Here is a 17,988-nt window from a genome sequence, read left to right on the forward strand (position 1 = left end):
TGTCTGAAAAAACTTACAAAACTTTGAAGTGATCATTTTAGACGATCTTCTTACGATTCATTTTATTAATTCACTTTCCTGGCAATCAGTAAGATCTTGAGTTTCCCACTTGATCTTTTATGAAAAATGCTGAGAATTGGAAATAAGAGGTTTAAGGATACTGACCTCATCAGATAGATGACGTGGCACAAGTACAAATTGTACTTTACATGCCCTTCGGCTTGCTACTGCGTTCCCTCAGAGCAAGTATTGCATGATATTTTGTAATATTTTAATCAAAACTTATTGTATATCTTCCTATTTAGTACATTCACAGCGATCTATTAATTTTCGAATTGTATTTTCCTCGGAATTTCCCCATTTTCACTGGCAGTTGAGACTCCTATATACGATTAAACTGTCTGGCGCATTGTATATGATCAGAATATCTCGAAAAAGAAAAAAAAATTGCATTCCTGCAAGGAAGATCAGGCTAGGTCTTAGTAATAAGTCACTTCCGTTAGTTATGTTTGGTCGATATTCGACATCAAGGGATATGCAACTTTTTTTTTCAAATTTTGCCTTCTATATACAAATCTTTATTTGAAATTGCAATCGTAAGGTTGCTTTTAGAGTTTCCCACTAGTTCGTATGTTACATTATGTTCTGGAACCTACTTAATATCAACAGTAATTAAAGCATTGCTGGAATTCCAGTTTTATAGAAAATCTAAAAGTTGAAGATGGATTTAAAGGAACTTTTTTCTTTTAATTTCCTCACCCTAAGGAGACGTCTTACCTCAAGGATTGTCAACAAGCAGTAGAGGTGGTTCATGTTACTGATTATCAACTTACATCAAATTAATGTTGCCACCCTATTTTTAAGGCGTACATCAAGGGCCCGTCATTGAAGCCTCAAATTTGAAGAACATTTTGGTTGGTATATAAAAAGACAAGGTAAAAGTTCATAGGTAATTTTTTAATTAATGCATTTAAATTAAATTAAATGAATAAAATTTTAAAAAATATAAAAAGAGTTATTTATTTATAAAAACTCAGATCTAAAATTGCTTTGTGTTGAATCTTGTACGTTCAACGCGTTGATATAGGCCTCCAGCCAAACAGAGAATTCATTCAAAGTACTGTCCATCTATAAAAAAAAAAGTCAGTTATTTTTTAGTTAAAATATTTAATGTCCATGTTTTAGTCCATGAGCAGACAAGACAGAAGACACACCAACCTCTAATGATGTAAAATATCACGTTGTCAATTATTCCTGAAGTTGACCTAGTCCCTAGGTGGAAAGCTCGGCATAATAAAAAAATTCAAAATATGACTGTATTTTTCATCCTATTGAAACCGCATAAAGTTCTTGCGACTTAAATATAATTTAATTCGGAGTTTCGAGAAACTTAATCAGTTGAAATCTTTGGAATAGTTTCTCTTCACAATTTTTGTTATTACTTAGGTCTATTTCAATTAGTGAACAAAAAGTGCTACAAAAGGGTTAATAACAAGTATTTAAGATTGACAAATACATACAAAATAATTGGCACGAACCTCTTTGGCTACATCAATAGATGTAGTTGAATTACATTGTCTTCTGGGTGCCTCAGACATAACAGATTTACCAAATAAAGCTACTACAGATTCTTCGTAGAGAAATATAGCTGCTACAGCATCTTCATATTGTGCAATATTCCTTAAAGATAGTCTAGCATGAGCTTCACACATAGCAGTTCTAGAATATTTAAAATATTATAATGAATTATTATTTATAGAAGATTTCGCGATAATAAAAACTTAAGTGTGTCAATACTAACAATACTTTAACTGCTTTTATAGGCAAACTGTCGGGTCTTTCACGTCGGCTAGCCACGAAATATTGCTTAATCAGCGTACTGGCTGCTTCAGACATTTCCACTTCCTGGGCCGATATTATCCCTAAAAACTGATTTGAAATTGTTTTAGAAATTAAGGTTAAACCCTATTTTAAGAAGGAAATTTCAAGTGGAAAAATAAACAGCCATTTCTATGGAATATGAAATTGTTTTTGACCCCACAACTCAGGAAGTAGGATTCTGCCGCAGATCTGGATTAATATTAATACAACAGGTTTAATAATATTAATACAACATTTACATTCTTTTGGGCTGTAGCTTAAACAGCTGGCCATTTATTTATGGTTTCCTTAAGTTCTAGGCCATTAAGTTCTGCAAATAATGTTTCTTTACTAAGTAGATAAATAAGAATACATACCTGTCTGAAATCATTTTCGTCTATGATCCTATTATCTTCGCAATCACTATTTCCACAAGCAACGTTGATTATAGAACTTGAGATGGTGATATCATCACATCCAATTTCGGATAGATAAGGCATTCCAAAGATGCTATTACCAACAGAAAAGAAACGAAAAGTTTATTGGTTTGATTAAAAAAATAATAGTGACATTTTGCATGGGTCATTACACGGAAGAGGAAGGAAGAAAACTTTATTTACAAGGTAAAATTTAAGCACTTTCAAATAATTTATAACAAATAAGTTTTCAGAGAAAGGATCAGCATAAAATTCTCTCGTGGAAATCTCAGGTTATAGTCAAGCTGCCTGATCTTATATTTCTCTTCCTAGGAGTAACTTATTTGGATCAATGTCCTTTGGGAGGCAGTACAGTGAAAAAAGGCTCCAGGTGCCATTTCTTAGGATGATGACGTGCCTTAATTTAAAATTAAAACCTTGCTAATTAGAAACCTAAATTGAAAATTAATAAACTATTGTTATTATTAAATTATTGTATTACAATTATATTACACAATTATCATGTATTTAAAGTAAAGTTAAGCAATCGCCTATTTTTTCCGGCCAGTTACCAAATTTTATTATTTATTATAATAATATTAAAAATAATAAAAATATAAATAAAAAGAAAACGTTATTTGAAAAAAAAATAGAATAAAGCAAGACGTTTCATTTAGAAAGTAAGTGGTATACAAAGGTTAAAAAGAAATAAAAAAGAACCGTAAAAAATAAAAATTTCTTTGTAAAGTCGCATTTCAAGTCAGATTTCGGTAAAAACTTCAGAATTTTAAGCACTAATATTAACCTATCGAAACTTTAAGTTTGAACTTTGCATTTTTTAGATATTCTGTTCATATACAATACTATGGGTGCTAAGAATAAACTTGTTAAAACAACTAATAGAATCGGACATATTTTTTTAATTGACTCACTCAATAAGAGTTCTTAATTGATGCATGTCTTGCCAAGAAAACTGGTTACACTTCCAATGCATCCAAACTGCAGATTTGAGTGGATATGTCAGAATTTTTGGATCTATGACACTGCAAGCTGGTTTCTGTTGTAATGTAACCAATTCACTATCCACCGCTGCGAACAAATATTTAATAACTTTGTGGTTTCTTTCTCCAGACAATGAGAATAAGAATTGATGTCTTAATAAAGAGTAACCTGAAGTGATTTGTGATAGGAAAGTGGATCCAATTTTGGGCATATTTCCCACGTACAGTACACCGTAGGATGCCAAAAGTAACGGACCTGCTTCTAACCATTCTCTTTTACCCTCGTAGGATACAAGACCGTTGGGAGCTTTCCAATGTGCCGATGTAACCACCAAAGCTCTTGGGCACAGGCGAGCCGCATTTTTCAACACAAATCCACATTCACCCAATGCTAGTACTGATATAGGACATTTACGTCCTTGCTGGAAAATGCAGGAAAGAAAACAGATAACAGCTGCTTCAATGATGCAAAAAACCAAAGAAAACTAAAACGAACTCACTCACTGTAGAAGCTAAACTTAACAAAAGTCCTGTTTTCAGTTGCATGAACGAAGACACCGGATAGCTGCCAATACTCACTTGTGAAGCAAAAAAGCTAACATGAGCCCATGGGGAACTACCACAAATTTCTCTGCAAGCAAGGTTCCCATTGTTAGAGAAAAAAGAAAATCTAGAAAACACTGAAACTGTTTATTTTACTCATTAATTAGTAAAATTATCACAAATTTTCTTTTATTTCAATTAAATAATTAAGATTAAAGACAACTATTGCTATTTAGGCAATGAACACCCATCCTCTTTACCAAAAGTCCCTAATTCAGTGAACATAAAAAGTTTAATTAAAAATTGAACAAACCATTCTTAAAATAAAATAGTACTTCTTGTTGTGAAATTTTCATCAAATTCAGAATCTCAGCAACGTTACCATCCTCTACAATATGTAAGATACAAACCCGTTATAGAATTGTTCAGAGAATTGACATTTCTCCAATGGGAAAAAGTCCATCATATAAAGTGGTACTATCGGTGGAGGGATTTAGTTCGCAGGATTAAGTCCCCTGGTGACGCCCAATCTAAATATTAAGTTTCAAATATCTGAAATGTTTATATTTTTGAGATATTTCCGAAAATTTAGGATGAACTTAATGTTTTTTCTTACCACTGAGAGAATGTAAAAATATTTAACTAAATGTTTCAATGTTAAAATGAATAATTTTAAAATAAATGTAACCCAAATCACGTATAAAAAAGAAGGATTAAACGAGTGAAATGTGTCCCCCATTACATTAAATCTGTCGCTATTCATCTGACTTACATTACCTCATAGTACTGAAGACCTCTACTATGGACGGTGGAAATGGTGGAGGAATGTACTTTTTTAAAGCTCTAACTAGTGATTCTGGTAGCATCGGTTTCACTCCCCAGGATGTAAAAATATGAACTTCCTTCTTCACGATAACATTATACTGTATGCCAAGTTCTAGTTCGGAAAACAGTTCCTCTAAAACAAAATGTGAAAAATTAAAAAACATTTTTATATTCTGGTGTTTGGCGGTTATGAAATCCTTAACCAAAATATGATTACTCTTAGCCGGTGATACTAAATGGTTCAAGAAATAAACTGGTTAAATTTTGTTTATTTTTTTTTTCTTTTAATACGAACTATTTACTAGCAAGTGAAAAGTGACACAATCCGGAGATTTGATTTAAATCGGAAAACTTTTCCAGGCTGGAGAAAGTCAAAAAGTGGGAATTTACTGTTGCGGGAAGTATATGCAGCATGCCATGAAATCCTGGAACTTCTTACTGTTGCTTGTTCTCCGTGGTTTACAAACCATCGGCCAAACTCTATACTAATAGTCCTCCTCGCCCGAACTTGCCATTGAGTCAATGGCATTGACTATTGCCCATTCGAAGCTGGTTTGTTTGCAGATTATAATAATATTCTTTCAGCTTGTCCAAGTATGAAACAGACAAACACTTCAACCACTTTTCTCATTAAAAGACACCTCTTCATTTCTTATCCTGTCTGTACATCCTTAATTCAGTAATTTGCATGTGATGAGATATGACAAAAAGCTATTCGAAAATATCAGACAACCGAAAGTGCCTCGTTACTGAATTGATTATCAGTTTCATTTTTCTTTAAAACAATTATATCGATTGTCTTGTTTGTCTTACCAATTAGATACAAGTAGATCCATAACTTATAATTCGAACATTTAGCCAGAATTACCTATTTAGGGTCGTCAAAACGTCATTTCAATGCAATGTAAGCTCTCATCACTTACATGATTTTCATTGTAGTGAATATATGTACTTAAGAATTCCAGATGTGAAGAAGACTATCCAGATCGAAAATACAATTTTGTTCAATAAACTTTTCAGTTTAAGCGTTTTTTGGAAATCGATTTTCTTTAAACTTAGAACTCACTTAATACATTAGATCGATTTAACAAAAATTCTAAAAAAAAACGCTGATTGTGTGAGGTTCTTAAAGAGGGATGAGGGTCACCAGAATTGTTTATCAGATTTATCACACTCATCCTAATTTTGTAGTTAAGTGGTTGATCTTTAATAACTACTTAAATTATTTACTCATAAAGGGTTGTAAGTTATAATTGGTATTTTTTTTTTTTTTTTTTTGGCGCATCAACAGCTGACCTTACTTCTACAGGATAATTTCTGCAGTAAGTGGTCGATTGCAAATAATATAATTGGTATTAAATTTTATTGTGTTAATCACTGGTCTTTCAAAACCTTACCTTTGAAATCGATTATGATTCCTTGACATCTGGTAAATGTTTGCCAAGAGTTCAGAAAATCGATTGGCATTATCATTCCCAACACATGATCACCGGTTATTCTTGCTTTGCTAATTTCTATCTTCTCCTTACCACATTCATCACATTTCTTTACCGCTTGTCTATCTGATACCCTCTCACTTCGGTTACTCACACATCTTTTGTCTGAACATTCATACACCGTGCTGATTCTGGAATCATTTTTAGGAAAATACTCATTAAAAATGGGATAAAAAAATAGTTAGTTATTCAATGGAAAAGGCAAAAATGATTCTATTTTAAATACCTTAACAAAAACTTACAGTTTAAAAAGTTAAGTATAAGGGTTGATTAAACGCCAAAAGGTACACAAATCAGCAAGTACCCAACATTTCATTCAAGCTTAGTTGATATAATTTAAGTAATTTTGCTGCATTAACTTTTCCTTCACATTTTTTAGAATTTATTAGATGTCACATACCCTTATGCTGGCCAGTTCATTCATAATAGTTATAATTGTGATAAAATGTATATTATATCTTCGTATAAATAGGTACTTTATTTTAACTCTATTCCAAATTATTCTTCTGATTCTGAAGTTGTCACATATACATACATGTTAAATTAGAAAAAGACAAATTTAGAGTCGGCTACTGTTTAAATTTGAATCACGGAGGATTTAAAGCAATATTTCAGTCTTGAATTCGTCTTACCGAAATATTCGTGAGGACAAATAACACACAGTTAATAACAAGTAGATTATTCAACATTATTTATTCATTTCTCAATTGTAATTTAATTTAGTTCCCCTAATTTTACTTATGGTAAAATACTGGAATAATTAGCTGTCCTAAAAATATGCATATCTTATTTATTTTATATTACATATACACAACATTGTGGGAAGAACACCTAGATGGAGAATGTAATTGAAGAAAACTATATTATTTACGATAAAGCCAGATTGACTACTTCATAAAATAACAATTACTTTAATCGCAGAATGAACTTAAACCGACGATTTTTATTTAAAAATAAAAATAAATAAAATCATTGATGTATGTTGGTGTAAGCAATTTTTAAAAAAGTTTATGAATTTTTTAGCCTCATATTTTTTTATTTTTTATAACGTTTTCTTTTTCACCAGTGATTAATAGTTTGATTATTATAGATAAATAGATATTACAGTCAATCTAAGTTAAATGGTGTGCTACTTGAACAAATATTTTGTAGATGAAAATGGCCAGCATAAGGGTATGTGACATCTAATAAATTCTAAAAAATGTGAAGGAAAAGTTAATGCAGCAAAATTACTTAAATTATATCAACTAAGCTTGAATGAAATGTTGGGTACTTGCTGATTTGTGTACCTTTTGGCGTTTAATCAACCCTTATACTTAACTTTTTAAACTGTAAGTTTTTGTTAAGGAGATTTTTGTACCTTTTGGATAGATTTTCATTTTTGTCTATTTTGCTAAGTTACATATCTGCTTTACTGTTTTTTTTAAATTTGGAATAAGCAATTCTATCATTATAACCTGATAAGGTGTTAAGTAGGAACCGTAACTACCACTGGAGAGATCTTTTTAAAGAATGATTATAGTTGCGGTCCCCAAACCATCCTCAATAACAATTTTTTTGAGAAAGCCTTTTTATATAAAATAGGAAGGTATTTGTACGTAAAAAGCAAATTTAAACTGCGATTTCAGACCTTCCTTTTAAGAGAAGTAAGAAAAATAAACGGGCGATTACAGTACTTCTCCATAAAAGGCAAAGAGGCAAAGATTTTTAATCGAACGACAATTCATTAATGTAAATAGGTTCACCCATTGATAATTTTAACAATTGCAGTACTTCCTCTTAGTAGGTGTAAGAGCATGATGGCACTTCACAGCCACATAGAGGAGCTTTAATCACTTCTTCGTGCTAAATTTTATCAAAATCGGACAAAGCGTTATAGAAATATTGGTAATAATAGTTTTAGAAACGGCCTTACTTGGGTGGGGCAAACTCCCCTCCATATGAGGCATAGCGACGAGACTTTTAAAGTGCAAATCTATACAAAATTTCGATTCGAATGGCACTTCATTCATGAAAATCAGTTCACTTGTCGATAATTTGAAACGATTGCTATACTTCCCCTTAACTAGTGTAAGAGCAGATCGCCGCTTTAATGTTACGTAGGGGAGCCCTAACTCTATCATCCTACCAAATTTTATCAAAATCGGGCTAAGATTTACAGAGTAATTAGTAATAATAATTTTGAAGGGGTCCTTACATAAAGGGGGCTAACTCCTCTCCCATTCGGTGTACAGCGTCGAGACCCCCAAAAGGCACATCTACATAAAATTCCGAATCGAATGTCACCTCATTCATGAAAATCGGTTCTCGCGTTTAGGCGCTACGTAGTTTACAAAAAAGGTAACAACAACAACAACAACAACAACAAGAAGAAGAACAACAACAATTTCTGAAAATGCCGTTTTTGCTCATTTTCGGCAACTTTTTTCTCAAAATCTATTAGGTCTGGGGGGTTGCAAAAAAATTACAGTTATAAAGGAGGGTTTGCCCTATATTTTAAAGAAAATTTGGGAATTTTATCTTTTATAGAAAAAGAGAAAAAAATTGTCAAAGTTGGGTGTTTTTCAACGTTACGCTTTTTCGTGCAGTTTTTGACGATCAACCCTTATACAACTGTCCTACCGGACAGTTTTAATTAGTTTTGAAAGACATCTCTCTAAAAGAGAGCGGAAGATTTCTGGGTGACAAGTCAAGAAAACTGCAATTAAATTCATTTCTCGACTCTTTAAATTCATTAAAAATTACAAAGTATAACTTATTAAAAACATATTAATTTTAATGCCGGAATTGTTTTAATGAGGTTAAATTAAGATAATACTTTCAAATGTTTTGAATATATTCAGCAGCAATTTATTTCCAAACATTAAGTTGGCTAATATATAAGCTTTATATTGCCCTTGTAAAATAAAGATTAAGTGCTGCCTTTTGTATTTATTTTAATATTCCTTTTTTACTTGCAAGTGAAAAGTGATATAATCCGGGCATTTTATTGAAATCGGGAATATTTTATGGAAAAATCAAAAACGGAAACTGCTTTAACGTGGGACGTCTGGATCTTTTAGCCAGAATATAAGTTTTCATATAGTTTGGGAAGAAAACAAGAGCCTTAAAGAAATAATTATTGTTGGTAAGATTGTAAAGAAATAATAACTTCTTACAAATATTTTGAAGGTGTTGAACGACTAACAAGTATTCCTTGGACATTAAATAGTCCGTTCGATGGAAAACTACAAAATCTCAATTGTGGTACATCTGGAATTGTATCCAATCTCAAATTAAGATGGACCATATTAGCCTCTAAATCCCAATCAGTTAATACTTTGACGCATACAATTATTAACAAATGTAACAGTCCATGAGCTTCTTCTGGTTCATTGATTATCATTTCCGCAAAATTATCTGCAAAACAAATATATTTGTCCATATACCATGAATGCTTCTGAGACTATAATTCCTTAGCTACGAAAGTGCTTCCACCGTACTTCTTTACTGGGTGGATTATTGTCATACATTTTCTCGATAACGACTCCCTAAGATTTTTTTAATGTTCGTAAACTCATTGCACATTGAGTTTACTTCTTTTTAGTCTAAAATTAACAAGAACAGTCCTGTTTCTAATGCATTATTGAAACACATTTGTTTAAATTAGTTGCTCATAGTTTATAAAATTCGAAATTGAAGAAAATTCCACGTCCAGAAAAACCACGCCTACTCATTCTTTTTCTGCCATGTAGTAATAGAAGATATTGTAATTGTGCAGATTTTCCACTTTGTGATTTCTTTGGAAATATCCACTTTGAGGCCCCCTGAATTCAAAAAGTCGATTTTACAAAACTAAGAGTATATATGTATAAACAATTTTGTTTTGTTTTTTTCTAACCAATTCACATTCGAATCATCCCATTCTTTCTAAACACTGATGGAAAAATAAATCATTATTACCTACAATTTCCGCTAATATGGAGAAATTAATAGCTAAGCTAATTCTTAGTGGTGGAAAATAGTCAGAATTATTATTTAAAAAGTCCGCCTTATAAGCGAGCGCTTTTTCTTCAATATATTTCAAATCATTAACCTTATCAAGATATTTCACTAAATTAATCTTAGTTTTAAGCAAATCCATAGTAAACAATGAAACAAAAAAAACTTATGTTTATTATGATGTATGTACGAGAAAATAGATATTACTAGTCATACGATCAGCTGTGGTTGCGTCAATGTCCTTACGGTATCGGTGATTGCAGGATGTAAATAAAACCTCCCCTCTTGTTATAGTCTATATTTTAAGTAAAACATTCCTGTAGTTATAATACAAAGTTATGCAATAAGTTAATTTATTTTTAAATTTTAATTGAAATGAAAGTTACTAAAGCTGGTTTAATTGCTGTTATATTAATAGTCATCTTATCCATGTTTGTGGCTAATATAGTGAATTTGATTGCGGTTAGTGATTCTTTTAAAGAAAAAGATGTCAAGAAAAGAAGTAAATCATTTATCTTTGGAAATTCTACCGAACATTTGATGTGGTTTTTGCAGGCAAGTAAAGCTATTAATTAAGTTTCCAATTTATTTTTTTTTTTCGTAAAAAAAAAGATAATAATACACAATTAATTTTTTTAGATATCCGATCTGCATTTAAGTATATTCCAAGATAGTGAAAGAGTTACGGAATTTCAAGAATTTTGCGATCTAACTCTAAAAATAATTAAACCATTGGTGGTATTAGCCACAGGTAACTATTGAGTATGAACTATTAAGTTTTGTCATGTCTTTTGGTGAATTTCAAATGTTTATATCAGATTTGTCAGCATCTATAGAGAATCCTAAAAAAAGCTTAGTCATACATGTGTCTCCATGATGAGTTACTGCTAATAGTAATTTTATCTTGAGGGAATCGATTACTATAATTAACATTAAAGTCAACACTTTTTTTTAACAAAATATGTTTTTTTATTACTTACAAAAAATGAAAGTGATTTCAGATCAGCTTTACATCCAACTTCTTATTGTAAAGAAGGTTGTTATCTCTTTGTTAAAATCCCTTTACTTAACCTGATTGGCAGGTATTCTCTGTATTTTATTGCTTAAGGAAGCTATAATTTTTCAAAAATGTTGAGGTACTTGAAAAAAGAGATGACTAGAGATTCGGTGAGTTCGTGTGGTGCAAAAATTCGAGGCCCAATTCAAAGAAACATTTAGAGCGCTGGTTTCGAGCCGAGTGTGTTGAAGCTTATTGGTGTAATTCTCATGGAATTGCAGAGCCCATTTTTGAATAGGTTTTTGAGATACCTGAAATTAAGCAAATCGATTGCATATCACTAACCACCGATACGACCAAGCCTAACTACATAAATAACTCGACACTCCAGACAAATCTTCAGTATAATTTATGTTGTACAATTAGCCCTAAGATAATTTTTTTTCTTTCTGGTTTTAGGAGATTTAACTGATGCTAAACAAAAAGATACGATTGGATCGAAACAATTCGAAGAAGAATGGATTAAGTATAGAAATGTGTTAAACAAGTGTGATACCCTACAAAATGTAAAATGGTTAGATATTAGAGGAAATCATGGTTAGAAATTATTTTTATCTTAAACATTTTGTTTATTAGAAGTGATTTAGAAATTTTATACTAATTTTGCGACAATTCAACTTTTTTTTTTTCAATTTAGACAATTTTGATGTGCCAGGCGTTAATTCTTATCGTAATTTTTTCCGAACATATTCAATGCAAGGAAAATCTCATCTACGTTCTTATATAGAAATTCTAACACAAGGCACAGATAAGTATGCTTTTATTGGAATGGACGCATGTCCTGAACAAGGTTTGAAAAGACCATTTAATTTTGTTGGTATTGTACAAGATAATCAACTGAAAGAATTGAAAGATATGAACATTAAGGCTGAAAATGAAGCTAACTACACTTTGTGGTTTGGTCATTATCCTACGTCCTGCATTCTCAGCCATAAGCCTGGGGTAAATAACTTTTTTTCTATGAATGTGTATTAGTTTTTTTTTTACTAAAACGTAATTATTTTTATTAATTTATATTTTATAGGTAAGACCAATTATAGGTTCGGGCCATCACAGTTTGGCATATTTATGTGGTCATTTTCATTCCATGTTAGGCTTTGTGCCAAACATGTACACCATACAGCAGGATGGGTTTCTTGAATTAGAATTGGCCGATTGGAAAGATAATAGAATGTACGAAGTTCAATAGTTTGTGATTTGATTTCTCTTCTTTTAGTTCCTTTCGTTTTTAATTCTTGTTTCTTCCACATTTTTTAAGGTTCAGACTAGCTGCAGTAGACCATGGATTGTTCTCCTTTATTGATATAAAACATAGAGATTGGCCAATAATTTTAATTACAAATCCTAAACATGCTCTATATCAGTTATACGACAAAGAACCAATTGAAGCGATTAGCGAATCCACACATATCAGGTAAGAATTCTAAGAATGTTTATTGTACTATATCTGTTAGTATAATCTGTAAATAAAGCACTACCATTATCGCAATTAAACAAGCAAGTATTCAACTAAAAATTTAAGATATTGATGATCTTTATCTTGTAAAAAGAACTTGTGTTTCTTATTGGCCCTTCTCATTCAAGAGGTTTCGGTTACCAACGATAAAAATGACAAAACAGAATCCCAAAGAGTTTTCTCGATTGCAATAGTTTCTATTATTTAGGAGTAAGAGAAAATGTAAAGATAAAATTAACCTCAAAAAAATGTAAAAATGAAAAACTAATAGTTTTTCAGTTCGTTTTAATTTTCTGTGGACCAGTAATGCTAAAACCTTAAATCTTCATAAAAATTAAAATTTTACCCTTGATTATGCTTAATAATGAATTTTTTTTATTGCGAGGGAGGATTTTAGTGTTCTCACCTAATACGATTCTCGCTGTTCGTATTAAATTAGATGATGGTATTTGGGAAACATGCGTACAGTCGGACAGGGAACATGTTTACTTACATGAATGGGATCCCCAACGATACGGTCCTGGAATTCATCATATCCAAGCAAGTATTAGCTGTTATGCTAGTTTTAATCAATGTATTAAAAATTAAATAACTTACGTGATCTATACCCTGCATTTCCCAAAGGTATCTGTACTAGATGAAGTAGGTCGTGAGAAATCAGTTACTCAACCATTTTCAGTAGATGGGAGTAGAATGAAATTTGGAGTGGTCCCACGTTTGCTTCTCATGTTGAACTTCAGTGTTTCGGTAAGTTTGAAAACATTCTTTTTTTTCCTTGGTTAATATTGCAGATACAGACGCCCTTTTGAATTTTCCCAGTGTTGGATGGATTGAGGTTTTACATCTACTGGGAAGGGAGCTTGAAATTGAGAATTTTTGCGAGTGTCCTCACCCTAAATAATATGCAAACAGACTCTTTTGCGTGAAATTCAACCTAAACGTTGATGTGAATCATAAAAAACATGGTAGATGTTTGGAGGCTTTTCGTTTAAAACAATATCATTAAAAATAGAGTGTTTATTTTCTTTGATTACAGTTACAAATGCTGTTTGGTTTTGCTACGGTACTCTCAGTATTACCGCTTTGCTTTTTAAGATTTATGAAACAAAAACTTTTAGGTAAGTGGATTTTTTTTAATGATTAGTTTCTGTAAAGACGTTTTTAGAAGTATTAATTTTACTAAGTTTCTATAATATTTTCAGCATCTAGGAAGCCAGTATCAGTATTAATAAATGGAAAAGTGAACAGTTGGGTGAGAAGGTTGTGGATACTTGCAAATATTGATAAAATCTTTGTTCCAATTGTGTTGTATCCGTTATATATGGCTGCAGGTTTGCTATTTATATAATGAAAACTTATCATTACAAATGTCTTACTCTAAACTAAAAAATTATTTCAATTTCAAGGTCCTTGGGCTGTTGGTGAACTAATTGATGGATATATTGGTGTAATATTTATTTGGGGAATATTTGTTAATGGTTCATATGTTCCTGGCTCTTTTACCTATGGATATGCTTTTGTTCAGGTATAAACAACCAAATTTTATATATTTTTGTATTTCTTGCTTAATAATTTTTCCTACTTAATTGCGACAATCTTCTTTATTGGGTTCATCTGAAGTTAGAATCACGTTTCAAGATTAACCTCATCGTGAAGGCATTTCCTAGATCTTACGTATCTCCTTTTTTTTTTATGTACAAGTAGTATCCATGTTCAAACAGTTTACGGGAAGCATTTTTTTAAAGACGTCCTGTATCTATAATTTTGTTGTAATGTAACCATTCATTCAATGTATTGTAGGAGAAGCAAAATTTAAATTTTAAATCTTCCTGCAAAATTATTTATTTCTTTCTACCAATTTCGACAGAAATTTTAATAAAAAAATAATTTTTTCAGCTATTTTTATTCCAAGGTCCCTTGGTAGTTTCTACAGCGTACGCACTGGACAAAAGGTAAGTTTTCTCAGTCTTCCACTTCGTAAATTTAGCGTGCATTACCTGTAAATTATTAATGTTTCTTTCAATAAAAAGATTTTGGGTGAAGAATAACCCCTAAATCCAATTAATTTCTTCGGAAGAATTAGACACTTCTTTGAGTATTGCAACATCCTTACTGGAATCTCGTTTTGTAGAGACAGTTTTGCGCAGTTATTTAGTTTTCGAACGCACTAGCCAATTGTGGCTCAACACACAGAGTTATAAACTATCAAATTCTCTAGATTTGATTAAAAAAAAAGCAATAAAAATATATTAACTTTGTCTTACTTAAACTACTATAAAAGTTCGTAGCATACAAAGATTATCGCTAAATTAACTTTTATTTTTCTTAGGTTACAACTTTCAAACAATGGAGGATTAATTAATTCGATGGTGAAGTTGAAAACATTCTTCAGGAATCTACCGTTTCTTATTTTGTTTTTTTCACAAATGGGCATGGCTTACACATTTTGGTTAGCTTACGGTACAATCGCTTTGGTACTAGGTCCTATACGATTGTGGCCATTGTTCCTCACGTTATGGGCATGGTATCATGCCAGCAGGATGCCGTTGAGAAAAATCAGGTAAGTTTGCAGTTTTACTCGCTCACCACACATACATTCCTACTGTTTCTGGGTTTACTACAACTCGTATAGGGTCGTCCGCGAACATTACGAACCATGGCTATCGTCATCAAGAGACTGGGACTTATCCTTTCATGATTTTTTGAACCACTCAGCAGGCGTGGCTTGTTAAATTTTGAAAAGTATTGTGCATCAGCCTTGCTTTAAACCCTTGCAATTAATTTTAATACTGGGGTGATCTAAAGACTGAAGTTTTTGGCATTTTTACTTTAATGAGTGTTAAAAAATTGGTTATTCATCTCTTCAACCATCTTTGTAACAGTAAGTCAATACCTCTTTGGTACCCAATGTATGAGAAGAACCAAAGTTGTATTAGTAATGGAAAATAACACTCTCGAAAACGGAAAATCTGCACAAAACTCAAACCATGTTTAGTTAAGGATTATTTGCAACTTTCTAGCTAACCGCCCCTTCATTTACCCTGTATGCCTAATATATAATTACATTCAAAAAAGAGTTTTTACAAAATTATCGAGTTATTAATTACATTTTTGGAAATGATTCTGTAATCAAGTATTCCTCTATAATCTACATTCTTAGTTATTTATTTGCTTTTAATAAATTTTAGGATTGCAGCTGTTCCATGGATCGAAGTAAATGATTCAACAGGAAGTTATAATTCGATTGGTGCATTCAGTTCCTGATTTAGAATTGTCGATTAATTTATTCATCTTATAAATCCAGTAAAAAAAAAATTACTAGTCACTGCTAGTCATAAAATTTTATTCAGAATTGGTACATCATTTTTTTCTTATTGAAATTGTTAAAACAAAAAAAAACTAAGAAGAAATGAAAATCAATATTGCAGAGCTTTATAATTTGTATATTTTGTACATATTTATTAAATTTTAACGAAACTACATCATTGATGAAATATATTACCTTCCTTAAGTTTAAAATGGTGAATTTTTATGAGATCCGATCATATTTTACATTGTTATTCAGAGTTTGGATTTTTTTTTTTTAAATTTTTAATTTACATTGAGTGCTTGGTATTAACTTCTAGTTACTTATATACACTGGGCCAAAAAAGTCTGTGAACACTAACCTAAATTTTATTACTTTTATTATTATCTTATTAGAAACTTCTTTTATTTTCAAATGAGATATACTATTCGATAGAGAGAAACCAGAGTTTTCATTTTATATTCAATCTTTTATTTTTGTTCAGCAGGAATATCACAATTAAATGTTTAACAAAACAACACCCCAAACGAATGCAAAAAAAGTCTGTGAACAGCTGTATAAATATGTAAAAACATTAAGATAACAAACAGAAAAACGATTGAATAAAGTTTCAAAGTTCTCTATTGTATTGTAGAAACCACTGCAGTCAGTTTTGTGAATAAATAATCTAATTAGTACATATTTAACCACTAATATGGAAGTTCCCAGACCAATTCGAGAACTTATTGTGACGTTGCGAAATGAAAGAAAAAGTATTCGAGAAATAGGGAAGATAGTTCAAAAAAACCCTTCAACGGTGCATAATATAATTAAAAAGTACGGAAATGTGATTAGTAGGCCACGCAGTGGACGGCCACCAAAACTTAATTCCTTTCATAAACGGCAAATTCTGAAGTCTGTTCGAGAAGAACCCAGGACAAGCGCTCAAAAAATCAGTCAAGAATTATCAAGTGGTTATGTGTAAGCGTAACACCACATACAATTAGAAATAAATTACATGAATACGATTATTGCGGTCGAGTCCCGAGGAAAAAACCTTTAATCAATAAAATAAATAGTAACCGCCGATTGGATTTCGCGAAAGAATATGTTTCTAAGCCTTCTAGTTTCTGGGAAACCGTAATCTTTTCAGATGAGTCGAAATTCAATGTATGTGGGTCTGATTGACGACAAAAAGTGTGGCAAAAAAGAAATGAAGCTATGAAAATGAAAAATATGAAGCCTACTTTTAAGCATGGGGGAGGCAACATTCTGGTGTGGGGTGCATGAGTGCTAAAGGAGTGGGCAAGTTAGATCTAATTAATGGTATGATGGACCAATATGTGTATGTGGATATATTAAGACGCAATTTAAAAGAAAATTCAAAAAAATTAGGGTTGGAGGGAACGTTTGTCTTCCAACAAGACAATGACCCGAAACATACCGCACCAAAAACTCGGGAATGGCTTTTAAATAATACACTCTGGCGCCTAAACACCCCTCCACAAATGCCAGACCTTAACCCAATAGAACATTTGTGGGATGAAATCAGCCGCGAAATAAATAAACGAGGAATAAGAAACCGTGAACAACTAAAAAACGCTATTTTAGAAGAGTGGGATAAAATTCCAACATTGACGACCACAAAATTATTAGGATCGATGAAAGCTCGTTTGTTGGAAGTGATTAGGAACATAGGAGGTCCTACAAGTGTTTAAAATTTATAATTCACGTACAATGTGTAACAATGATTTATTTCTGCAAAGTGTTCACAGACTTTTTTTGCATTCGTTTGGGGTGTTGTTTTGTTAAACATTTAATTGTGATATTCCTGCTGAACAAAAATAAAAGATTGAATATAAAATGAAAAACTCTGGTTTCTCTCTATCGAATAGTATATTTCATTTGAAAATAAAAGAAGTTTCTAATAAGATAATAATAATAAAAGTAATAAAATTTAGGTTAGTGTTCACAGACTTTTTTGGCCCAGTGTAGGTTAGAAGTGATTACTTATTCTAAAATTTTGTTTCCATTTATTTTAATGCCAAAGCTTTTGAAGATGTACTT

The 17,988-nt window shown here is 31.5% G+C and overlaps 2 protein-coding genes across 3 annotated transcripts; one reads left to right on the forward strand and one right to left on the reverse strand.

Annotated features, from left to right (window-relative positions):
* Positions 1–938: 938 nt before the first annotated feature.
* mei-218 (meiotic 218) lies at positions 939–10,448 on the reverse strand. 2 transcript variants are annotated; one of them, XM_074134716.1, is made up of 11 exons: positions 10,084–10,316; positions 9,300–9,540; positions 6,043–6,272; positions 4,598–4,778; positions 3,782–3,908; positions 3,447–3,699; positions 3,209–3,365; positions 2,238–2,370; positions 1,802–1,929; positions 1,539–1,719; positions 939–1,128 (listed from the first exon to the last, which is right to left on the reverse strand). In XM_074134716.1, exons 1-11 carry the CDS (start codon positions 10,262–10,264, stop codon positions 1,024–1,026), a joined length of 1,917 nt encoding a protein of 638 aa, XP_073990817.1. In that variant the 5' UTR covers positions 10,265–10,316; the 3' UTR covers positions 939–1,023. The 2 variants fall into 2 exon arrangements, with proteins under 2 accessions (XP_073990817.1, XP_073990818.1); XM_074134717.1 differs by lacking the exon at positions 10,084–10,316 and adding an exon at positions 10,330–10,448 and having other exon boundaries at positions 940–1,128.
* Positions 10,449–10,497: 49 nt separating this feature from the next.
* On the forward strand, positions 10,498–16,115 carry LOC141457558 (transmembrane protein 62-like). The gene is made up of 14 exons (XM_074134715.1): positions 10,498–10,677; positions 10,762–10,873; positions 11,579–11,716; positions 11,817–12,121; positions 12,204–12,352; positions 12,438–12,593; positions 13,025–13,175; positions 13,260–13,382; positions 13,672–13,753; positions 13,838–13,966; positions 14,042–14,160; positions 14,532–14,587; positions 14,965–15,195; positions 15,824–16,115. The coding sequence occupies exons 1-14, from the start codon at positions 10,498–10,500 to the stop codon at positions 15,897–15,899; spliced, it is 2,007 nt and encodes a 668-aa protein (XP_073990816.1). The 3' UTR covers positions 15,900–16,115.
* Positions 16,116–17,988: the final 1,873 nt, after the last annotated feature.

This window comes from Rhodnius prolixus, unplaced genomic scaffold (assembly GCF_049639745.1).
Source record: "Rhodnius prolixus isolate KJV_2025 unplaced genomic scaffold, Rpr scaffold_22, whole genome shotgun sequence".
Classification (NCBI taxonomy): Eukaryota; Metazoa; Arthropoda; class Insecta; order Hemiptera; family Reduviidae; genus Rhodnius; species Rhodnius prolixus.

Bases quoted from the DNA above. Each gene is read 5' to 3' on its own strand.
- mei-218 (XM_074134716.1), bottom strand. From the start codon at position 10,264: ATGGATTTGCTTAAAACTAAGATTAATTTAGTGAAATATCTTGATAAG. The intron at 4,779-6,042 runs GTAAGGTTTTGA...ATTTTGTTTTAG, and splicing joins AATCATAATCGATTTCAAAG to AGGAACTGTTTTCCGAACTA. The intron at 3,909-4,597 runs GTAATGTAAGTC...CCTTGCTTGCAG, and splicing joins GAGGTCTTCAGTACTATGAG to AGAAATTTGTGGTAGTTCCC.
- LOC141457558 (XM_074134715.1), top strand. From the start codon at position 10,498: ATGAAAGTTACTAAAGCTGGTTTAATTGCTGTTATATTAATAGTCATC. The intron at 10,678-10,761 runs GCAAGTAAAGCT...TAATTTTTTTAG, and splicing joins ATTTGATGTGGTTTTTGCAG to ATATCCGATCTGCATTTAAG. The intron at 14,161-14,531 runs GTATAAACAACC...TAATTTTTTCAG, and splicing joins ATGGATATGCTTTTGTTCAG to CTATTTTTATTCCAAGGTCC.